This window comes from Rhododendron vialii, chromosome 13a (genome assembly GCF_030253575.1).
Source record: "Rhododendron vialii isolate Sample 1 chromosome 13a, ASM3025357v1".
NCBI classification, from domain to species: domain Eukaryota; kingdom Viridiplantae; phylum Streptophyta; class Magnoliopsida; order Ericales; family Ericaceae; genus Rhododendron; species Rhododendron vialii.
The window spans coordinates 33,469,202-33,490,306 of record NC_080569.1 but is presented as its reverse complement, the minus strand read 5'-3'; the positions used below and the strand labels follow the sequence as shown (position 1 = coordinate 33,490,306).

Sequence of the window (21,105 nt, the reverse complement as noted above, 5' to 3'; positions counted from 1 at the left end):
AGGGTATTCGGATTAGACGAATCTTGAGATCGATTGTATAATCTTCCTCACACACCGAATGCGTCCTTTACTTCAAAAAGAAGGGGGGGGGGGGGGGGGGGGGGGGCAACAAAACGAAGCAAAACAAGCGCACTTACCTAGGTTTAATTTGTTTTGCCTTTTTTTTTTTTTTTTACATTTGCTATCCATTCCGGGTAGGTAGCCACCCTGAGGAAACCGGCTTCAAATTGCACTCTCTGGCCGCAGCTATTTAGATGGTATCCCGAGATTGAAGAGATCGAATTCCTCGCAGCACAAATGGATTGCCTTGCTAGCCCGATTGTGCTTTTCTGGGTTCCCATCCCACCAATAGAGAATTGAGAGGGTAATGCATTTTGGAGTCAAAATATAAGATTTATGGCACTTTCTCATTTTCTACAGCTTTACAAGTCAGTTCCACTTCCAATTCTTGAGCGATGGCATTTGGATTACAACTCCTTTACGAAGATCACAGTGTATTCCAGAAGCTCATGACATTGTTCTTGATAAACCCCAATTTAAGAAAAATGAGTGGTTCGAATCATCCCCGCAAAACTCGAAGTGGGCCTGCAAAAACTCATCTATGGGGCGCAAACAGACTCTCCGCATATTTCCTCAATTCACAAGTGCAGAACACAATAGAATGGAAACATACACTTTTCAAAAACACACACATAATTTAAGTACTAGAGGTTCATTACAACAGTGCATACACGAAAAAACCAAGAGGAATAACAATTCACTGGGAGAAGAACATATAAGCCCAGAAGTCCCAACTTCCAAACCAAGACATTTCCTCCCCTTAACACAGTTTAACACCACACCTAAGCGAAAACTAGAACTCCACTCTCATAGCATCATCATCAAAATCAGTACTTGTTCTTGTACCAGAACACACCTTTGGTGGGGGCATCCTCGTCCGGCTCGACGTACAAACACTCTTTAGCCTCCCTCCACATCGCCTTGTAAAACGGAGTTCCATCAAATTGGTAGTAATCCCCAAGAATCGGCTTGATCACTTTCGTGGCCTCCATCGCATGGTAATGTGGCATGGTGGAGAAGAGATGGTGAGCAACATGTGTGTCCGTGATGTTGTGAAAGACCTTGTTTAGAATTCCGTAATCCCTATCCACGGTCGCCAGAGCTCCCCGCAGCCAATCCCATTCAGACGAGTCGTAATGAGGTAGGGATGGGTGCGTGTGCTGCAAAAACGTGATCAATACGAGGAAACCATTCACAATGAGTAAAGGTACTCCGTAAACACATATAACCCATGCCAGCCCCTTTAGGAGAGCAACGCGATAAAGAACGTAAGTTGTGGTGAATAGTCCGATGTCTGAAATGAAAATCTGAAGCCTTTCGCGGTCATTGTAGATCGGGCCATACGGGTCGTAGTGACACGCAAACCGGTCATAGGGTCGGCCCGATACGTTGAAGGCCAAGTACAAGGGCCAGCCGAGAGTGAGAGTGACTGTAAGGGTAAGAACGCGACCAACAGGATTGTTTAGGTATCTTGAGTACCATGGGATTTTGGACTTGGGTTTCGGAACGAAAACCTCGTCACGCTCAAGGGACCCAGTGTTGGAGTGGTGGCGGCGGTGACTGTATTTCCAAGAGAAGTAAGGGACTAGAAGGGCAGAGTGAAGGGTTAGGCCCACGGTGTCGTCGACCCATTGGTAATCACTGAACGCGTGGTGACCGCATTCGTGAGCAACGACCCAAACACCTGTGAGGACACAACCTTGGAGAGTCCAGTAGAGGGGCCATGCGAGATAGCGGAAGTGTTGGGGGAGGAGGTGGATGTAAGTGGTGGCAACGTAGTAGAACAGGAAGGCGAGGGAGAGGTCGTAAACGACATAGGAGAACGAACGGAGGAGAGAGCGTTGGAAGCAGTGGGGCGGGATGGCTTTCTTGATTTCACTAAGCGTGAATGGTGGTTTCGAGTGGGGGACCCTATGAATAGAGTTCTGGTGATACCCGTTTTGGGTTTTCGGGGCAGACGTTCTCCCACCGGCACCCATTGTTGTTCAAGCAAATGTGATCTGTTTATAATTCCAAAGAATACATGTTAGACAACACAGAATATATCTCTCGCCTACACATGATATGTAAATGCACAACTGAACGAAAACACAGGTAGATACAGAGAATGAGAATTTAAGGATAGTTGAATGAGAATATACTTCTCTCTTTATCATTTACCCGATACATATGTTATAGAAAATAAGAAATGTGATAGCCAAGTTGGGTTGCTCTTATGAAACTGTATCGGCCTTTACGTCACGGTGGTAATGCCTGTAAGGCACGTATTCGGTTACTTATACCGTCTGTTCATCTTCGGCTACTTATACAGTCTATTTTACCCCAAAACTGCGGGCATTGCTATTGATTGGGCAGCCGCTGTTTAAAACCTAGAGCCAACAGCCAAGAAACAACCTACTGATGTAGAAAAACTAGTATTCTCCGCCCAAGGTTGAAAACATCTACACCGGAAATTGTCAGACATTCGTGAATTCAAAGCAGAAATCCAATAAGATATTGCATTAATGACGGTTGGAAAACTTCTACACCACACAAGTAGTTCTCTTTCACACTACAAATATCCACATGGTAATTGGGATCCCCGCAAGAGGGCGGTGTGATTAGTCCCCTGGATTAGTCGAGGTGCGCGTAAGCTGGCCCCGACACCTGAGTTGTCAAAAAAGAAAAATCTACATGATTCACAAAGAGTAAATAAACAAGTCCTTTGCCATGTCAGTGGATCAGGATACATTTATAAACACTTCCAACTACTGCGGGCCTCAGTAATAGCTTATGTCCTTGATACAAGAAGAGCCACAGATTCACTGTAAGGACTCAGTATATCAGGGGACCACCCCATATTGCTGAAGATATTATGAAATTATGCACAATCTAAACACAAGGTTGCAAATAACTTTATGTTATCCACGGATAAGCCAAGCCGCCCTATGGTTCGTAGCATTTCTTAAAACAACGTTGTGGTCAAGGTTTTCAAATGGAGTATCATTTTCCTCATTTTGTGTATGCATGGTTAAATACGTTACCGATACTAAATACAAGTTGGAAGAATAGGTAAACTCGGCATAAAACATAGATCTGCTGCACATATTAAAAAGATACTTACGCATTTTATCGCCTTGAACCAAGTCACATGTTCTTGTACTAAAAACTATCGCATATCGCGTATTGAATCTAAGATACGTATCGACGCTTATGCATATTGTAAGATCTACTTATATATCACATACGCCTGTTCATACTTTGAAAACAATGTAAATGTCAACTTGATTAGCAGGGTTTTGGGTATTTTCTTTCATGATTACATAAGCAAAACGCATTCTGCTGTTTTTCACATTAAAGCGCATTAAATGATTATGCCATTTTTTTTAATCAAAATTAAATGGTTATGCCATTTAAACAAGTGAATTTGAACCCCCCACCCAAAAAAAGAAAAGAGAAATGAATTGCTCTCTTCCGGGAAAATTAAAACTTTGGTCCCTCTAGTTTCACCCAATTCCCAATTTTATCCCTCTCGTGTCAATTGCTACGATTTTAACTTCTAATTTTGCTGTTAGCCTGCTGAGGTGGCAGAGTAACCCTCCATCGGTAAATAGCGCTGACATTGGGGTGGCAAATGGAGGCGGCAGATGGTTGGTGGCGGCAGATGGAGTTGGTGGTGGTGGCATTGTGTCGGTGGATTCTTGTTGATGTGGCCGTGTGAGGAAGAATTTTTTTGTTTTCTGGTGGTTATGGCATTGTGGCGGTGGATTCTTGTTGAGGTGGCATGAGGAAGAAGATGAATGGGGTGTTTATAAATGGATCAATTTTTATTTTGGTATTTCTGTTGGTCTATTTTGAATTTTTGTTAGATTCCTGTTATATTTTTTGTATTAGTCATTCATCTTGAGGAGATGAGTCTAACTAGTAAAATTTATGACAATAAAGAAACATTAAAAACGAATAAATAACAAAACAGGTGGTATTTTTGTCAGCATTGTTGTATTATATAAATTTTTTTCTAACTTTGGTCCACATTTTTATTCCTCTTATCGAAAGGAATGATTCATTCAAAAATTACGACAAAAAACTATAAAAAAAATTCAAAAGTAAAAAATACCAGACCAAAAATTTAGGGAGGATGGGTCTTAATGGGATCCATAACAGAACTCCTTTACGATTTTGCCCTTAGAAAACGGTTGCGTGTACTTTTCCTTGAACTAAAGTGCCCTGAAGCAAAATCAACGGTCAAAATTACAATTAAAAAAAAGGTCCGGCAATTTGGAACGTGGTGAAACTATAGGGATGGCCATTGTAATTTTCTCATTTTAACCAATGCTACTACTCCAAAATCGCATAAATTTCAGAAAAGCTACATGTACAGCATTTGCTACACAGCAGTCATGCACAGATCCGTTTTGCGCTCATCTCGAGTCTTGCAAAGATGATCGGAGCCGCTCATTTTGTTCCAAATGCGTCGTTTATGGTCTCTGTAAAAAATCACCTCAATCCGACATTGGAAAGGGTGTTTACGAAACATCCAACTTTGCTTCAAAATTTAGCCACCCGAGACGAGCGCAAAACGGATCTGTGCATGGCTGGTGTGCAGCAAGTGCTGTACCTGTAGCAGAGTTCCATAAATTTAGCTTCCAACTCGTTACACAAGGGAAAACAAACAAATAAATTTAGCTTCTTTACCTTCATATTCTTCTCTCACATTTCCCCACCTAAAAATCACATTCTTGTCTACTTATTAAATTTAAGACCCACATTAAATTTGGATTGTCTCAATAAATACAAGATCTTGATCAAGATGTGAATTTAATTCAAAAAATCTCGTTCCAATAATGACAATCATGATGACAACTAATGACGTTGAAAATGCACCCAAAAAATCAAGGACTGAAAGAACGAAAAGGTAGAACTTTTAAAAAGAAAGTTCTGAGAAAGAAAAGGATTTCAAAGATCCTGAGCAAATTTTCCGGGAAAATACTATCAAAAAAGCAGAGAGCCGTGTGACCCAAAAAAAAGCTAAAGCAAAAACAAACCAAACTCTCACTCCACAAAACATGCATTTCCCCCAAAGTTTAGGACCCACATGCAAGATGCATGGTTGTTTCCATACACCCCATTTTGTATAAAGGAAAATCATTCGCCGGGCTAGTGGGCCACAAGAGAAATCTGTTGTGAATCCCCTAGTCAATCTCCTAGTCCCGACATGAATGGATCTGTCTTTGACAGGCCAGGGAGGATCAGACCGGAGGGAGAACAGTTGAGGTGCGTGTAAGTTGGGCCAGACGCTTGACCATCGAACCAACAAAAAAAAAAATCACTTGAGAAAATCAAGGAACGAGTATTTCATAGATTATTCGCTTTCAGAATTTTGGTCGAGAATATGCACAGGAATCAATGGCATTTTAACTGAAACTTCAAGAAATCAAATCCATTTGGGGAAAAACATGAGATTGATCTACAGATCTGTCAATGGAACAACAATGCAGGTTCAATTTCAATGGCTAAAATAAAACAGAGGAATAGTACAGAGATGGCAATATATGCACATATACACATACATATAAAATGCTGGTGATTTCAGGTTGATAAATATATCAGAAGGGTACCTCAAGGAAGATTCAGATGAGTTTTCTCTCACCTCCCTTGAACCCACTTCTGAGAGAACCTTTCTCTCTCTCTCCTCTCAGTTGCTCGGTCTCTCCCCTTTCTCTCTTTGTTTTTTCTGAGGCACTTGGGTTCACACAGAATCTCTCTATTTAAGCGCTAGCTCCGTTAAGAAACAAGCAATACTAGGTGGGGACAACCCAACATGCACGCTTAAACGTAACAATCTCCTGCTGCCATCACGCGTCGCCTCTTGATTGGGATGAAACTTAGGAAGTCAGTACTTGAACGGCTGTGATCTTTTTTGGCTAATTTTTAGTGTTTTGTTTTCCTTCCTCTCAAAAAATGTCATTTTTTAAAAAAAAAGTGGTTATTTTTTAAAAGTATTTGAATAAAAGTAAAAAAAATTACTTTTTCGATTCCTATCGTCAAAGACGAATCAATAACCTACAAAAGTTTGGCGCAAAATTATCAAATACGAAAAAATTAAATAAGGACAACTTTCAAATTTAAATTAAGTTTAAGAGAACGCAGCCTTACCCGTTAAAAAGTTAAACTTCTCGTAGAGGACATTTAAAATGGATTGGAAGATGTGTGAATCTTTCAATTAAACCAATCTCATCCTTAACTTTTTAAATTGACATTTACTTAGTCTAATTTTGTATTTTTCGTCTATTTACTGGACGAAAGACATTGTTTTTTGTGAAATATCAGATAAATTATTTTTTTCAATTGCATAATTATTGATAAAAAAATCTATGTTTTCTACGGAGACAATCTTCTTTCTTAAAATGTTTTTAAGGAACAATGTATTATACAAAGAATAAGCTTTAATTTTTGCCTTAAATCCTATCAATATGTACACGGCATATACGCACGTCACAGTTGGCAGCAAAGTTTTCCCATTTATCACCAAATCAAATCCTATAAAAACAGTGAGATATTTTCGAAAGGCGTTTTCAAACTTACATTTGCACTCACACTCAAGCACACTTACGTGACTCTGCTTAGGCTAACGATGAGTCATTCAGTGATCCTGCTCCACTGGCTTGGAGGCCTTTAGGGAGAGATCTTCTGATGTGCCCAATTCCTCCCTACCTCTCCGCATTATCGCTTAATAGGCCCATTTTGGTTCACAATGATGATCTGAAATTTTCAAATCGTAAGTTCTAGAGGAGCACATTTCAGTAGATTGGCTTGCTTAGTCATTGATAAACATGTGGAAAAAAACAAAGGACGGTCTATGAAATTTTAAGCCTAAACTGTTGAATTATCAAACACAATAATATAATTTGGGAAATGATATTGGCACTTCAAAAATTGATGCAGGCACTCCAAAAAACAAAAGAAATTGGCTTTGGAGTTACACTGATTTTGGAGTGTCTGCATCAATTTTTGGAGTGCTAATATCATTTCTCTATAATTTGTTCAGATACTTATGGATATTCAGTCAAGAAAACCAAAGACTTTCTTTTCTTAAAAAAAAAACTACAAAAAGATCAGTTTAGAGGGTATAGAGGGATGTGAAATGGAGGGGAGATTATCCCAGCTGTAGAAATCACAATGTAGAATGTGCTAAAAACTTCAAAAATAAATATCTTGGAAATTGTAAACTCAGTCTGCGTTTACAATTTAAGTCACAGACAAAATTCACAGATTTAAGTTACGGAACGGTTACGAAGACACCTAAAAAAAATCTAAAAGAACACCTCAAAATTCCGATCGAATTTCGATGATTCGAGCCGTTCAATGTAATCAAAACATGTTTTTAAGGGTATTTCCAAGAAATCAGCAAAAAAAAAGACCGGAAAGGGCTTCATCCGAAGAGTTTTTTTTATTGAACCTATTGAACGGTTCAGTAAAAAACCGTTCAAATCAAACTCTTTCATGTCATTTTTTTTTGCCGATTTCAACTGAGTACCCTTAAAATCACGTTCTGAACACATTGAGTGGTTCGGATTATCAAAATTTGATCGAAAACTAAGAGATTGAGATTTGAGGTATTTTTTTAGATGTTTCCGAAACCGCCCCGTTTAAGTTAAGTTCATAACAACGCAACCTCAGTAGATTAATATATACTGTATAATGTGGACGGTCATTTCTACTGTGTCATTTTAAGTAGTAAACTGTTATATTTGGACGGCCATTTACTTTTTAGACCTACGAGTACTGGTTCATGCATGTGTAAAATTTACACAGAAATGTACCATAGACCCACAAACTAAAACAAGTACGTTTTAGAGAGAGATAGCCGATGGATTTAATACCAGATTGTCCTATTTGGGAACTAGTGTTTGTGCCTGTTCGAAGCACGAGATAAAAAAATTTAATTCGGCCTCGTATATCGAACGGGTACAACGCTAGTTGCTTAAAAATATAGTTTAATATTTTTTTTGGTCTCGTATTCGATGCACGCTAGTATTGGTCTCATTTTATACACTAAAAGACATACGTGTGTGAAAAATAAATTTTGAGTACCATGTGACAGTGTGTTAGGAGTATAGAATAATTTTTTTTCATATTCAACCCCCACGTTGCCCTCTCTCAATTACTCTCTCTCAAAAAAAAATAAAAATCTAAAAAATTAGGATTGGGGATTTGGATGCTTTTGAAGGCAAAACATGCACATTTGCTTCTGTGTATCAAACGGGTACACCGTTAGTTGATAGAAAAAAAACGTCAATGTGAATTTTTTTAATGTCTTGTGTGTCAAACAAATACAACTCTGATTGATAAAAAATATAATTTAAAAAACTCATCAATATAGGTTTGTCTCATGCATTGGACGAACACAACTCTGATTTATAAAAAAATATAACTTAGAAAAAAAAAACATCGATATAGGTCTTAAAAAGACAAAAACTAAAAAGTATATATAATATTTATTTAGGAAATTAAATTCTACACTCCATTTTTTGACAGCTACACTCTTTTTTTGTCTTTTAGCAAAAAAATTACATACACTTTCAACACTAAAATCTAAAAAAAGAAGTGTAAATGTCAAAAAAAGAGTGTAAAATTCAATTTCCTTTATTTATCATTACTTATGTACTCCTACTTAAATCTCAAACTCCTCCCCCTACAATCATCACTCCCAATATCCTCTCTCTCCCCTTCTCTCCCCCCACGTCTCTCTCTCTCTCTCTCTCTCTCTCTCTCTCTCTCTCACACACCCACGTCCTCCCTCTCCCTCTCTTTCTCTCTCCTATTTTTTGTAAATTATTAAAAATAAATAAAAACTCTAAAAAATTAGGGACGAAAGTTTGGAGGATTGGTAGGCCTAAATACACTCCTATAGAATATTGGTAGATCGATAAATAGATTAGATTGGGTACTGATTTTTGCACATTCTTTTGATTATCCACATTATCGGCATACGATTAACAGACGGGCCTTAATTATTAGGAGTGAGTGAAAAGTCCTTCAAATCGTGAATCCAATCCAAACTGAATGGTTTGGTTAGATTTTTCAGTAGTGTAGTTTGGTTTCGATTTAAAAAATTTAGAAACCGCTTTAAATGATTTGGTCTGTGAATTTATGTTAATGGTTTCGGTTCCAAATAGATCCAATTCGTATATAGATATAATATATATACGTATAACTCATTTAATCTAGATACACCAAGTATACATGAAAATTATAGTAAACTAATTTTCTAAATTAATAATTTATTTAATCCACCGTCTTATTCATTATTCATTTGCTACCAAAATTATTTAGTATAAATTTTTAGATATCATAACTCATTCCTATAATCTCAAAAGCACATAGTATATAGATATATAATGCTCTATTTAGTGAATATTGATTCCACAGCTCAATTAATTCATAAATTTTTCTATAAATAAAAACTAATTCTTAGTAAATCTCCGCAATTTTAAGTACTTTAAATAGTTTACGAAGATGATATCTTAATTTCAAGTAAACCGTGATTCGAAACCGAATCTTAGTCTAATGGTTTGGATTGGTTTGATTCTACGCTTTTTTTGGATTGGTTTGATTCTCCAAATGCATAATCCGTATGTAATGGTTTGGTTTTTGGTTTACTATAAAATCGAATCAATCCGGTCCATACTCATTCCTATTAATTACGAACATTTCCTGATCCTATTCCGGCAGAAGAAATGCTAAGTGTAAAGAAAATGAACAAAGAAAAGACTTTTAAAGTGTACATGAACGGCTCAGATTCACTGTGCTAAGTGCAAAGAAAACGAACAAAGAATCTGAGCCGTTCATATACACTTTAAGGGTCTTTTTTTTCTCATTTTTTTTATTCCTAGCACAGCCTGCTTTCAACATTAGATACTCAAAATGGCGATGGTTTCAACAAGAGATACTCAAAATTAATCAAATCACATGCACCCCTCGTATTCCGTGGTGGTCTGTATATTCTCTCGGTTTTGTCTCCTCCAATATAAAAATAAAAAAAAAAGACCAAAAGAAATAGTATCTTTTTAACTGTATATAGTCGGTTTTTAGGCCTTGTCTCATCTCTATACATAAAATCTGAATAAACTAACCAAACCCTCCTGTGTTCATAATATCTTAATTGTGAATCTTTTTTTAAGATCTCTCTCTCGTTTAATATTTAAAGATTCTTGCATAAAAACACAGTAAATGAGTGTGTTTAGTACTGATCATAGAAAAATGTAGGTTTCTCAACAATTGTACATTGCAAGAAATTACTCCGGTTTTCAAGAATTTATTTGTTCGTGTGTGCTTGTAGAATGATTTTCTAAATTTAGCTAGAAGTTAAAATTGACAGATTGGTAAGAAAGAAAGGATGAAGGGCTTACCGCTTATGTCTCATAGTTTGAAATATCTGCAAAGTACGTGATCATCTTGATATCTCCTATCAATGCAAAGTACTCAAAAAGAACTTATCCGTGATACTACTGTTTTATTACTATATAATATGATAATAATGTCTATCGATATGAGGTATTCAAAAGAAATTATCCTTACTTTTGCTTATAAGTAGTGGTAAATATTTACATTTTCTAGCATAGCCAAAACTAGACTATTTCTTTTTTAGGAATATCAAGAGGGCCCTTAACTCAATAATTTGTAAATTTGTGGATTTTTGCCCCACAAACAGATTTCTTTATTTTGCGCTGGCTGTAAAAATTATTGATAACTTGGGATTTTGAGAATTTTTTTTTTCCAACACATACATACAAAATTTTGATTTGTGTTCGACCCAAGAGACTTTTAAATGTGCCAATTTCATAGAATTTTTCAGATTAATTCGATGTAGTAAAAATATTTGAAAATTGTGTTTGCCACTGTCACTATCAAAACAAGAACAAGAACAAAAACATGTGCAATCTCTTTAATGATGTTTTGGACGTGCTTGTGAAAGTAGATATGGTTCCATAAGTACCAATAAACAAATTTAAAGGTGGCTGTCTACTGACCATATTTCTGAGTGATTCTGACTATTATGTGTTTCTTTCACTTCTGCTAGTTGTCTTGGCCTCTGTCTTTATCTTCCATTTGTGGAAGTTAGTTTGTTGCTTATGTTTTTGGACAAATCTTTCAATGGCAGGTGGGTACGGCTGACGTGGTGTCCGTTCGGCACATTAAGACCGTTCAAAAGTGTTTCGGATTAAAAATAATCTCTTAGTGGTAATACTGTTAGGAGATTATTTTTAATTTGGAATGTCCAAAAGTATTTTGGACGACTCGGATGCGCCGAGCGGCACCACGTGTTACCCACCCGGCACTGAAAATTTCGCATGTTTTTGGTTTTCCTTTTGCTTCTGTCTTCCCTTTGGGCTTTATTTTTAGATGGTTTTTCATTCGTGTGATCTTGCAAGTCTAGTGGGCCAAACCAGAGGAACTTTGGGTCTGACTGGCGAAGTGGTTTAATTTCATAGACTTGAATCCCTCATCGGCCCAACTAGATCACGATGAGTCGGCCGCTGGAACGGGCGTGGAAGCCTGCAGCTGGTTAGTCCAGCCCGTAGAATGGCTGGCATAAGGACGTGAGGTCGGGGCGACTGTATTGGTATTGGTCGAATCCGGGATAACTCAACAGGGAAAATAACTTTTTCCTCAGCGTTCTTGGAGGAGGATGAACGTTATCCTCCCTCCGATCGGTGAAAATAGTATAGGGTTTACTGAATCATTGCATTTTTTAATAATGCTGATTGGGTTAGTTTTGTGCTGAGATCTATACTTTTTCACCAATCATTCTTATTCAACAGCCAACTTGGTTGCATCTGGACACCAGGTGACATGGCTCGGCCACGTGGGGTCTAACTGTTTGGCACTCGATCATCATGCACCGGGTTGATTCAACAGTTGTGGAGGCCTAAAGCAAAATCTACGAATGTGGTCTTTTAATTTTTTTTTTAATGTAATTACAATCAATGTTCTATTTTACGGTAAGATTTTTCATTTTGTTAGGTCTTTAGAAAGTCCTTCACCACACATAAAATAGGAAAAATTGAGCCTTAAAAGAATTGGCGTTCTTATTCGTCTAGGAAAGTAGTAGTTAAGGCTCTGTTTGGAACATATGGAAAAAAAAATAAAGGAAAGGAAAAGAAAAATGGAGGAAAATAGAAGAGAAAAATTACTATTCACTAAATTTAAAATTTTTATTTTCTTCTTTTTTTCTCTTCCAACCAAACAATGGAAGGAATTTTTTTTTTAATTTTCCTTTCTTTTCCATAATTTCCAAACAGAGCCTAAGAATTAATGATTTAGGTCATCAAATCTTCATAAATTTAGGTTTAGAATACTAAGAACTTCAAAAGGGGCAAATGGACTTTGTCATATTTCGCATTAGCTTAAAAATCTGATTGGCTCTACTTGCCATGTATTAGGTATTTCTGTCCACGGTTGAAGTTGTAGGCAAGTGGTTGTCACCATATAATCTCGTGCATTTGACAGGAGTTCAAATCTCACTAATATACTTTATTTTTTGAGAAGTCATTACTAACTACAATTAACGATCCTGACTTTTGCTGAGAAGAAAAATAATATTTCCTTCCATAAAAGTAACTGATAATCAATTTGACTATAAATACACAATAATCGGATATACAATAGGGACTCAACAAACCAGATTCATAGTTTAGGGATGAAATAAGTAATATGAGTACAGTTCAGGGGAATAGTGGCGCAATTAACCCGGTTCGAACAGAGGAAAATTCCTAGGGTTTTAGAACAGTGAGCAGGGTATTATCATCGCCACAGTCGTCGTCGACGTTGTTCATTTTCCCGCGTCGCCATGGGAGCCAAAGGCAAAGGCATGCTTCTCTCTCTCTCTCTCTCTCTCTCTCTCTCTCTCTCTCTCTCTCTCTCTCTCTCTGTGTATGCGTTTTTGGTTTGCTTCTCGTACATAGATACATTTTGTATACATACGCTGTTGCTATTGATGTGATCAATTGATTTTATTATCAGGCAAGAAGTTAAAGAAGGATGCCGATGTAAAAAACAAGTCAAAGAACGACGTTGTTGATTATGAGGAGTTGAGTGATGAAGTTGTTGAGGAAGAGGAAGAGGAAGAAGAAGATAAAAGCAATAAGATGGGGTCTCGGCAGAAAGCTAGAGAGCACGTGCAGGAATTGCAAAGACTTGCAGAAAAGGTGATGATTTATTGTACACTGTATCAAGTTTTGGAATTTCCTTGTTTTGCATTGCAAATATCAAGATGTTCTGTTTGACATTAAGCTGTTAATAACCATTTACTAGTAAGAATTATAAGTAATTTCCTGTGTATGATGTTACGTGATGATGTTAAGTCTTATGCTCCTAGGATTAGTCAAGATGTGCGTAGGCTCGCTCAGAAACCGAGTTATCAGAACCAAAAATGTTGTTAATCTTATGACTAGTTTGTTAGATAGCTAGAGATGAACTACAAGCTTAGGGTAAGAACAGGGCGAAATTATTAGGCACTTAGGTTGTACTTGGGTGCCTAAAAAGCGATTTTGTTTGGGAGTATTTTGTTTATTTTTGTTTTTACTTTCTGGTTCCATCAGTAAGAATGAGAAAAAGATATTGATTTATTTGGAAAAAATTGGGTGATGACTGAAAGAAGCTGGAAATCTGCATTTTTGTGGTTTTCTAGTGTAATGTATGTTTTTATTTTTCCCTTTTTTAGTTTTTTTGTTTTGGTGACGAACCGGAAAAGTATTGTTTTTCTTTATGTGACTAAAGGCAGAACAAGAAAAGGATGCTTATTGTACACCCCAACCCCTGAAAGTTTCAAACCATTGCTTATTGCTGAAGGCCGCAGCTATCCAAGGACCAAATAAAACAGCCGAATTACAATGTTTGGCCCGAGGTCTCTGTAAGTCTAGAGCTGCTACTGGATAAAAGTGATCAATGTCCCCTACTCCCCTGTAAGCCTGTTTGGTATTCCAAATTGTAAAATCTCAACCTGAACGTCCACAAAGTTAGTCGAGGCTATGGATTTCATACTAATTCGTATTGTAGATGCATTTTAGGTACATTTTACTTTTACTTGTATTCAACTAGAGGTTCTGTTAAATTCTTAACTGCACATGCCCATTGTGATTAATATCCATTCTCAATGATTGTTGACCATAAAAAAAAAGAAGAGCTTACTGAGAAGGACTAGCTTAATTGGTGTCCAACTAGGACACGATAATTCCATCTAGACGTGCAAAAAGGTAGCCAAATATACAAAGTTAAGGCTGTATTGAATAATGTTCTTGTCTTGTTGAACAAGAAATCTCACGGCAACTGTGACCATTTAAAAATAAGCTACTTGGTTTAAGTTTTAATATTCTGATATGCCAGATATCCATAAGGCAACAGTTCCACATGACCATTTGCGCCTTTTACAGTGCAGTTTTTGTTTTTTTCAATTTCAGCTTAAAACAACTTTATTTTTATTTGGATGTGCACTCCTCATTTTGTTATGTGAGTTTATCCTAGAAGCTGCCCTGCTCTTATTATTTCAATGGAGGCCTAACAACTGTTTTATGCAGGACCCGGAGTTCTTTCGGTTCTTGAAAGAGCATGATAAGGAGCTTCTTGAATTCAATGATGAGGACGTTGATGTGAGTTTGTAGCTTCTTCATGTTCCTAATGGTTCTACGAGCCCACAGGTCTTGTCAACTTCATTCTATCTTTTTCTAACTTTGTACAGGAGGATGTTGAGACAGAGATAGATGACGAAATGCAAAAGGACAAAGAAACTGACGGACATGATATAGAACGCCAGGCCAGTATCGCAGAAAAGGAAGATAAGCAATATAAAAAGGTTATAACTAGTGCAATGGTTGACTCTTGGTGTGATGCAATCCGTGAAAATATGAAATTAGGGGCAGTTCGTTCCCTCATGAAAGCTTTTCACAGTGCTTGCCATTATGGTGATGATGGAGGGGACGAGTCTTCTACAAAGCTAAGTATCATGTCTAGCAGCGTGTTCAACAAAATACTGTTGTTTGTTTTAAGTGAAATGGATGGAATTCTTCGAGCATTGTTAAAGCTCCCAACATTTGGAGGAAAGAAGGAAACAGTTACAGATTTACTTAGCACCAAGCAGTGGAAGAACTACAGCCACTTGGTGAAGTCTTATCTTGGAAATGCTCTTCATGTCTTGAACCAGATGACTGACACCGAAATGATATCTTTCACGATAAGGCGTCTTAGATGTTCATCAATGTTTTTGGCTGCTTTCCCCAGCCTCTTGAGGAGATATATTAAGGTAGGCTTTCAGTTGTAATTTTTTAATTTAATTATCTTTGTTTATTTGAATGCCTTGAGATGATTTTCTGTGGAAAGTACAGTTTCAATGAATATTGAATTGATATACCTCGTTAATCCAAACTTGTGGTTCCCGTGTTTGCTGCTTCTCTTAGGTACAGCTTTAGTGCCAAAATCTAGTTGGAATTTTTGTTATTTTATTATTTACTGTATATATTATGAAGTTGCAAACGTTTTAGCCAAGCGATATGGTAAGTAGAATATGATCAATGTGCTTATGTGAAAGAACTTTTTAGAATTCAGAGAAACGAAAAAAAAAAAGAATCATGAGATCAAAACTTAAAACCCCTGCCTCAATTTTGCCTTTCGAAATTTATAGGGAGGATTCAGTTTGTTCTTGCACATTGGGTCTTGGTGAGTAGTGTAGCCATTTATTTACTAATATCATTCAAGTTACTAAATTTGAAATCCATTATTTTGACTTCTCAGGTTGTTATTCATTTCTGGGGTACAGGGGGAGGTGCACTACCTGTTGGCTCCTTTTTATTTATACGAGATATTTGTATTCGGCTCGGCTCTGATTGCTTAGATGAATGCTTTAGAGGGATATACAAAGCCTATGTCTTGAGCTGCCAATTTGTGAATGCCACAAAATTACAGCACATTCATTTTCTTGGGAATTGTGTCACTGAACTGTTTGGAGTGGACCTACCAGCTGCATATCAACATGCTTTTGTTTTCATACGGCAATTGGCAACGATTTTGCGGGACGCTCTTACGATGAAAACTAAGGTAACAATCTCGATTCTCCTTGTTTTTCGGCTGGGCACATGTACTTTCATTCATCCCGGGGTGTTCTGAATCAGTGTTGAATTATGTGGTTGGTCTTTTTATTGTTATCGTTCAACGTTTGAAATAATTGTCAGAGGTTGAAAAGAACTCTTGTCGATTTTGTGTAGCTGGAATTGGATACATGGTCTATATTCTAAAGCACTGTCGAACTCTTGGCGAAGTGTTGATTCCGTGGAATTATTGCATTGGTGACCCTTGTAGGCTTTTTTGTGTCTCAAAGCCTTTATTTTTAATTTATTTTTACTGTTTTTTTCCCCTGCTTTGTAAAGGTTATCTGAAGGTGGCCATTTACATGGGGTTGCAACCTATTGATGAAATTTATACTACCTACACCTATCGAAAAAATAGCACTCTTATATTTTGAACTTTGGTGTTAAGCGTCACTTCTTTAAATGGTTGTGTGGTGATCTAGTTAGTCAATGGACGCTTCAGTTTTGAAGATGTGAGCATGCAACCTAAGTGTCTTTACGTAAACAAAAGCTACACTAGTAGCTACTTTGCTGTATTGCATCGCTATAAATAAAGTGTTGGTTCATATGATCCTGACTATCGTCTGGACTATTTTAGGAAGCATTTCGGAAAGTTTATGAATGGAAGTATATGAATTGCCTTGAGCTTTGGACTGGAGCTATCTGTGCCTATAGTTCGGAGGCAGATTTCCAGCCACTTGCTTATCCACTGACTCAAATAATATCTGGGGTTGCCCGTTTAGTTCCAACTGCTCGGTATTTTCCCCTCAGATTGCGCTGTGCGAGGATGCTCAATCGAATTGCTGCTTCCAGTGGGACATTTATACCCGTTTCTCTGCTCCTTTTAGACATGCTAGAGATGAAAGAATTGAATAGACCTACTGAAGGTGTTGGCAAAGCAGTTGATCTACGTACCATATTGAAGGTAGTACTCAGTGCTCCATCTGTTCCGTAGTTTTAGTATATTTTTCTATTTTGGGACGTCCCATAATATTTGCTCACTTTGGAATGTCAATGGACAAAATTTTGACATTATTGCCGTGGTACCCTTCCCTTTTGAGTTTTGAATCCAAATTTTGAACTCATAATAGGTGACTGAATGGAATTGTTGGAAAGGTGCAACTTTTAAGTTTAATCATTTTGTCTTGTTAAATAGTAGGATTCCCCAACTGTGCCAATATTGAGGGACAGAGGGAGTATCATTTTCTATCCCTATAAATTGCAGTGTTTCAAGTCTATTGTTGTATTTAATGCGCTTATGGTGAATTGCATGATGTCAGGTGAGTAAAGCAACCCTAAAGACAAGAGCGTTTCAAGAGGCATGCGTTTTTTCTGTGGTTGAAGAGCTTGCCGAACATTTGGCTCAGTGGAGTTACTCTGTTGCTTTCTTTGAGTTGTCTTTTCTTCCTGCTTTGCGGTTGCGTAACTTCTGCAAATCTGCAAAAGTCGAGAGGTTTCGTCGAGAAATGAGGGAGCTTATTCGTCAGGTATATTCTTAAGTGGGATCATGTATGACTTGAGAGGCTGCTTACGGTAGATATGTACCAAAAACTGGATTTGTTAAGAGTTGGAGAAAAGGATTATATAAAGAAAAGTGTTTTGTTTCGTTACGCCTTATGTTTCTGATTTTTCGTAGATGAATTAATCATATATCATATGTCTGAAGATTGTAGATAGCACTACTGATGTTTCAGCAGTTTCATGTTACAGATTGAGGCCAATGCTGAGTTTACAAATAAAAAACGGATATCAGTTTCATTTTTACCAAATGATCCTGCAGCTGCATCTTTTCTTGAGGTTCGCATATCCATGATTCCTCTTTTCTTTTCTGGTTTTATTTTGTTTTTATTTGTTGACTTTCTCAAATAGCCGTTTTGGTAGGCTGTTTTTGTACGCAAACCTTGTCATGGAGTGGGAGAGCTAATTGGCAGATTCATAAAGCTTGAAATTATGAGTAATTGGTTTGGCTGGTTTAGTTTGTGCTTCTGTTGTGTTTTCATAGTACACTTGTCCTTATGTCTGATTGGTGGGCAGAACAAAATAGTTATAGATCTTATTCATTAAAAACCATGTCACCAGTCATAGCAGCCCTATTAACTTCTTTTTCATTATCAATTGCATTTCACTAAATGCAAAGCTGGATGTCTGATTAGCTGTATATCTTTAGATGAACTAGAATATCCAAGTCAGAAATCTTGCCTCAACCCATTAAACAATTCTTTTTCATTTCCTTTTTTTTTGAATTATTCGTTTTGCCATTTTGAAAATGTTGTCGAGTTCTGATTGGTGGGTCGACATTTAACGTGGAGTATAACTAAGTCCTGTGTGGCTAAAGGAAGGAAACTGTAGTATGCCATTACCAGTTTGATTAAATTTATTGGTTTGATTGTTTCAAGTTGGTGAACGTTTGAGATGAGATCATAATTTCTTGTATCAAACAATGGTCAGAAAATTGGTTTGTGGGTGAGACTGCGTTCTTTTACTACCATGCCGAATTCTTTGAAGTGGGATATTGGCTGGTTATTCATTTCAGATAACTAATCATGTAAGGTATACTTGGGGAAATTTTTAATCAACTAAAACATGAATTGCTGTTTAGTTGATGCCAGGTGGATAATATTGATGAGCCAAACCGATGAAGTGCTTAAACATATGAGGATTTTGTCTTAGTTTCGGATAGCTGCTTAATACTGTGGTTGCTTAATTTGATGTTCAATTTTCTAGTTCTTACTATATAACTGAATTTCCGTACTTCATAGGATGAGAAAAAGTTGGGGATAAGCCCTCTGTCGCAGCATGTTGCAACTCTACACCAAAGGGCACAGCAAAGAAATGACTTGCTGATGGAATCCAGGTTCATCGCCAATCTTATATGCCAAATTTTTTAATTTTTTTCCCATTTTATAATATGTAGTAGTCTTTTGTTAATGGGTTATATTTTCCAGTGTTCTTGTGGGAGCAAAGGCGTCTGTCTTTGGAAGTAAGATATCAGAAAATGATGATGATGATGATGAGATTACCAATGGAGAAGGCGTTGCTGTTTTTAGTAGTTCCTCATGGTTGCCCGGAAGTGATTCCAAGTATAGTTGTTACATTATCCTGATCCCTTTCTCCTTCGTCTCTTGTGTTTCTTGCTTATTATAAGCTATGCTGCTTGTCATTTTGGAGAACATATGAACAATACTAAAAAATCAGGATTCTTACCCGAAAACTGCCCTTACGAATCAAATTCATTGTGGATGTGTGCCAATTACCCAATCATCGATGCCAATTACCCAAATCATCGACTCATCATAGTAAGAGGGAATCTTCATGATGCACTTCATGGTTAACAATTTTGGGCACATAGCATTAATATCTCCTGATTCACAAAAGAGTATCTCCACATCAAGAATATTGTTATTTTAAGGGGAGTGGTTTTCACCCTCCCCTTTTTGATATCAACACTCCTTTTTTTTGTTTTTTAGCGTTGAAGTGTATATTTTTTGCTAAAAGACAAAAAAAGGAGGGTGGATATGAAAAAAGGGAGTGTGAAAATCAATTTCCTATTTTAATTGTTGCTCGATCACATATAACGGGAAAGATAAGTTCAATACCATTGGCAATGAGGTTAGCAATTTCTTAGTAAGAGACATCGTTGAATGCAATCATAAAACTCATAATGCTGTGTATTTTGTTACTAGAGTAGTGTGAGTTCCATAGATTCGTTAAGTTTTTAAATTTGACAAATTTAATGGATTCCTGCTAGTGTAAAAATGTTCACTTCGTAGTAAAATTGATGAAATTTGAGTTTGTGAATGTCCTTGTGTTCATAGATTCATGTGCTCACAACTTGTTTTATGTCCAACTGTGCTTATTATTGCTTTTGTAGGAATAAGAATCCTAAAGTGGAGGAAAAGAAGAAAAAGAAGAGACGAAAGGAGTCACCAGAAGAGGCAGCATTTGACGAAGATGTGGTTGAGGACTTGATTATTAGTTCAGATGAAGATGAAGACGAAGACAGTCCCCCAGTTGGGCCAGGTGTTGAGGACGAGCCGGTGTCTCCAAAAAAGAGAAGCAAGAAAAGGAAACTATCTGTGGAGCCATCAAAAAAGAAAGCTCAATTTCATGCCAAAAAATCGAAGAAGAGGAAGAAGGCACATTAAAAATGGTATGTGGTGGTTGTCCCTCTATCCCTCTATCATATTGTCTACAGGAACTGAATACAATTGGTTCACTAATGGAATTTTTTTGGGTTTTTACACAATATTTGTTGACCTGATTAAAGGACACGACTGTTGGAAACGACAAAGAAAGGAGGGAGTATTTGTTTTAATTGTCATTGATGTTGTGTTTGTTTATTTTTTGCTAGGAGGTTACGCATAGTAATTATGACGTTATGCATAATCAGTTCAGGCCACTTATAGAGGTTACGCATAGTAATTATGAAGGTTACGCATAGTAATTATGACGTTATGCATAATCAGTTCAGGCCACTTATAGATTTTGTATTGCTTGTCTTTTTTGTGTGTTGTGTTTAGATTATGGATTGTCTCTGTTGAACAACCAGCCGGCAACTCGTCGGTTAGGTGGAGCCGTAGTGAAAAAGAGTTGGGGTGAAATGCCACTAGAGCTCAGAGCTAGCTGGTCAACGGGAGCCCTTTGAGAATATCAACATGTTCTCTCTCATATTTTTCTCCGTTATGCAGATATGTGGAGGAAAAAAGAAATGATTGAAGGAACACAGCGTCTTCATTCAGAGTGTTGAGTGTCTTCGAGTCTTCTTTAAGATTAGAAAGAAATCATAGCTCCCTGCCACTAATGAGTCTTGTAAGAAGTCGTCCTGCTGAGAAGGTTTGATATCAGCAGTTTAGGGATATCAGATGTACTTCTCCTTCTGATTGAAGACAAACAAACCGCGACTTCTGACTTATTATCAATGATTGAAGAAAGAATGCTTGCTTTC

The 21,105-nt window shown here is 37.2% G+C and overlaps 2 protein-coding genes across 6 annotated transcripts; one reads left to right on the top strand and one right to left on the bottom strand.

Annotated features, from left to right (window-relative positions):
• Nucleotides 1-675: 675 nt before the first annotated feature.
• Nucleotides 676-5,816, bottom strand: LOC131315019 (delta(12)-fatty-acid desaturase FAD2-like). Of its 2 annotated transcripts, none has more exons than XM_058344061.1 (2): nucleotides 5,658-5,816; nucleotides 676-2,060 (listed from the first exon to the last, which is right to left on the bottom strand). In XM_058344061.1, exon 2 carries the CDS (start codon nucleotides 2,037-2,039, stop codon nucleotides 888-890), a length of 1,152 nt encoding a protein of 383 aa, XP_058200044.1. In that variant the 5' UTR covers nucleotides 2,040-2,060; nucleotides 5,658-5,816; the 3' UTR covers nucleotides 676-887. The 2 variants fall into 2 exon arrangements, with proteins under 2 accessions (XP_058200044.1, XP_058200045.1); XM_058344062.1 differs by lacking the exon at nucleotides 5,658-5,816 and adding an exon at nucleotides 2,221-2,241.
• A 6,897-nt stretch (nucleotides 5,817-12,713) lies between these two features.
• On the top strand, nucleotides 12,714-21,105 carry LOC131313551 (nucleolar complex-associated protein 2). 4 transcript variants are annotated; one of them, XR_009196237.1, is made up of 13 exons: nucleotides 12,714-12,911; nucleotides 13,066-13,250; nucleotides 14,619-14,690; nucleotides 14,780-15,340; nucleotides 15,829-16,131; nucleotides 16,759-17,085; nucleotides 17,441-17,647; nucleotides 17,871-17,957; nucleotides 18,920-19,014; nucleotides 19,106-19,240; nucleotides 20,032-20,310; nucleotides 20,428-20,514; nucleotides 20,591-21,105. XR_009196237.1 is itself a non-coding variant. In XM_058341920.1 (13 exons), the coding sequence occupies exons 1-11, from the start codon at nucleotides 12,893-12,895 to the stop codon at nucleotides 20,303-20,305; spliced, it is 2,265 nt and encodes a 754-aa protein (XP_058197903.1). In that variant the 5' UTR covers nucleotides 12,714-12,892; the 3' UTR covers nucleotides 20,306-20,310; nucleotides 20,428-20,456; nucleotides 20,991-21,105. The 4 variants fall into 4 exon arrangements, 3 of the variants coding, with proteins under 3 accessions (XP_058197903.1, XP_058197902.1, XP_058197901.1); XM_058341920.1 differs by having other exon boundaries at nucleotides 20,428-20,456; nucleotides 20,991-21,105; XM_058341919.1 differs by lacking the exon at nucleotides 20,428-20,514 and having other exon boundaries at nucleotides 20,849-21,105.

Bases quoted from the DNA above. Each gene is read 5' to 3' on its own strand.
- LOC131315019 (XM_058344061.1), bottom strand. From the start codon at position 2,039: ATGGGTGCCGGTGGGAGAACGTCTGCCCCGAAAACCCAAAACGGGTAT.
- LOC131313551 (XM_058341919.1), top strand. The intron at 17,086-17,440 runs GTAGTACTCAGT...GCATGATGTCAG, and splicing joins ATCTACGTACCATATTGAAG to GTGAGTAAAGCAACCCTAAA. The intron at 19,015-19,105 runs GTTCATCGCCAA...TATATTTTCCAG, and splicing joins GACTTGCTGATGGAATCCAG to TGTTCTTGTGGGAGCAAAGG.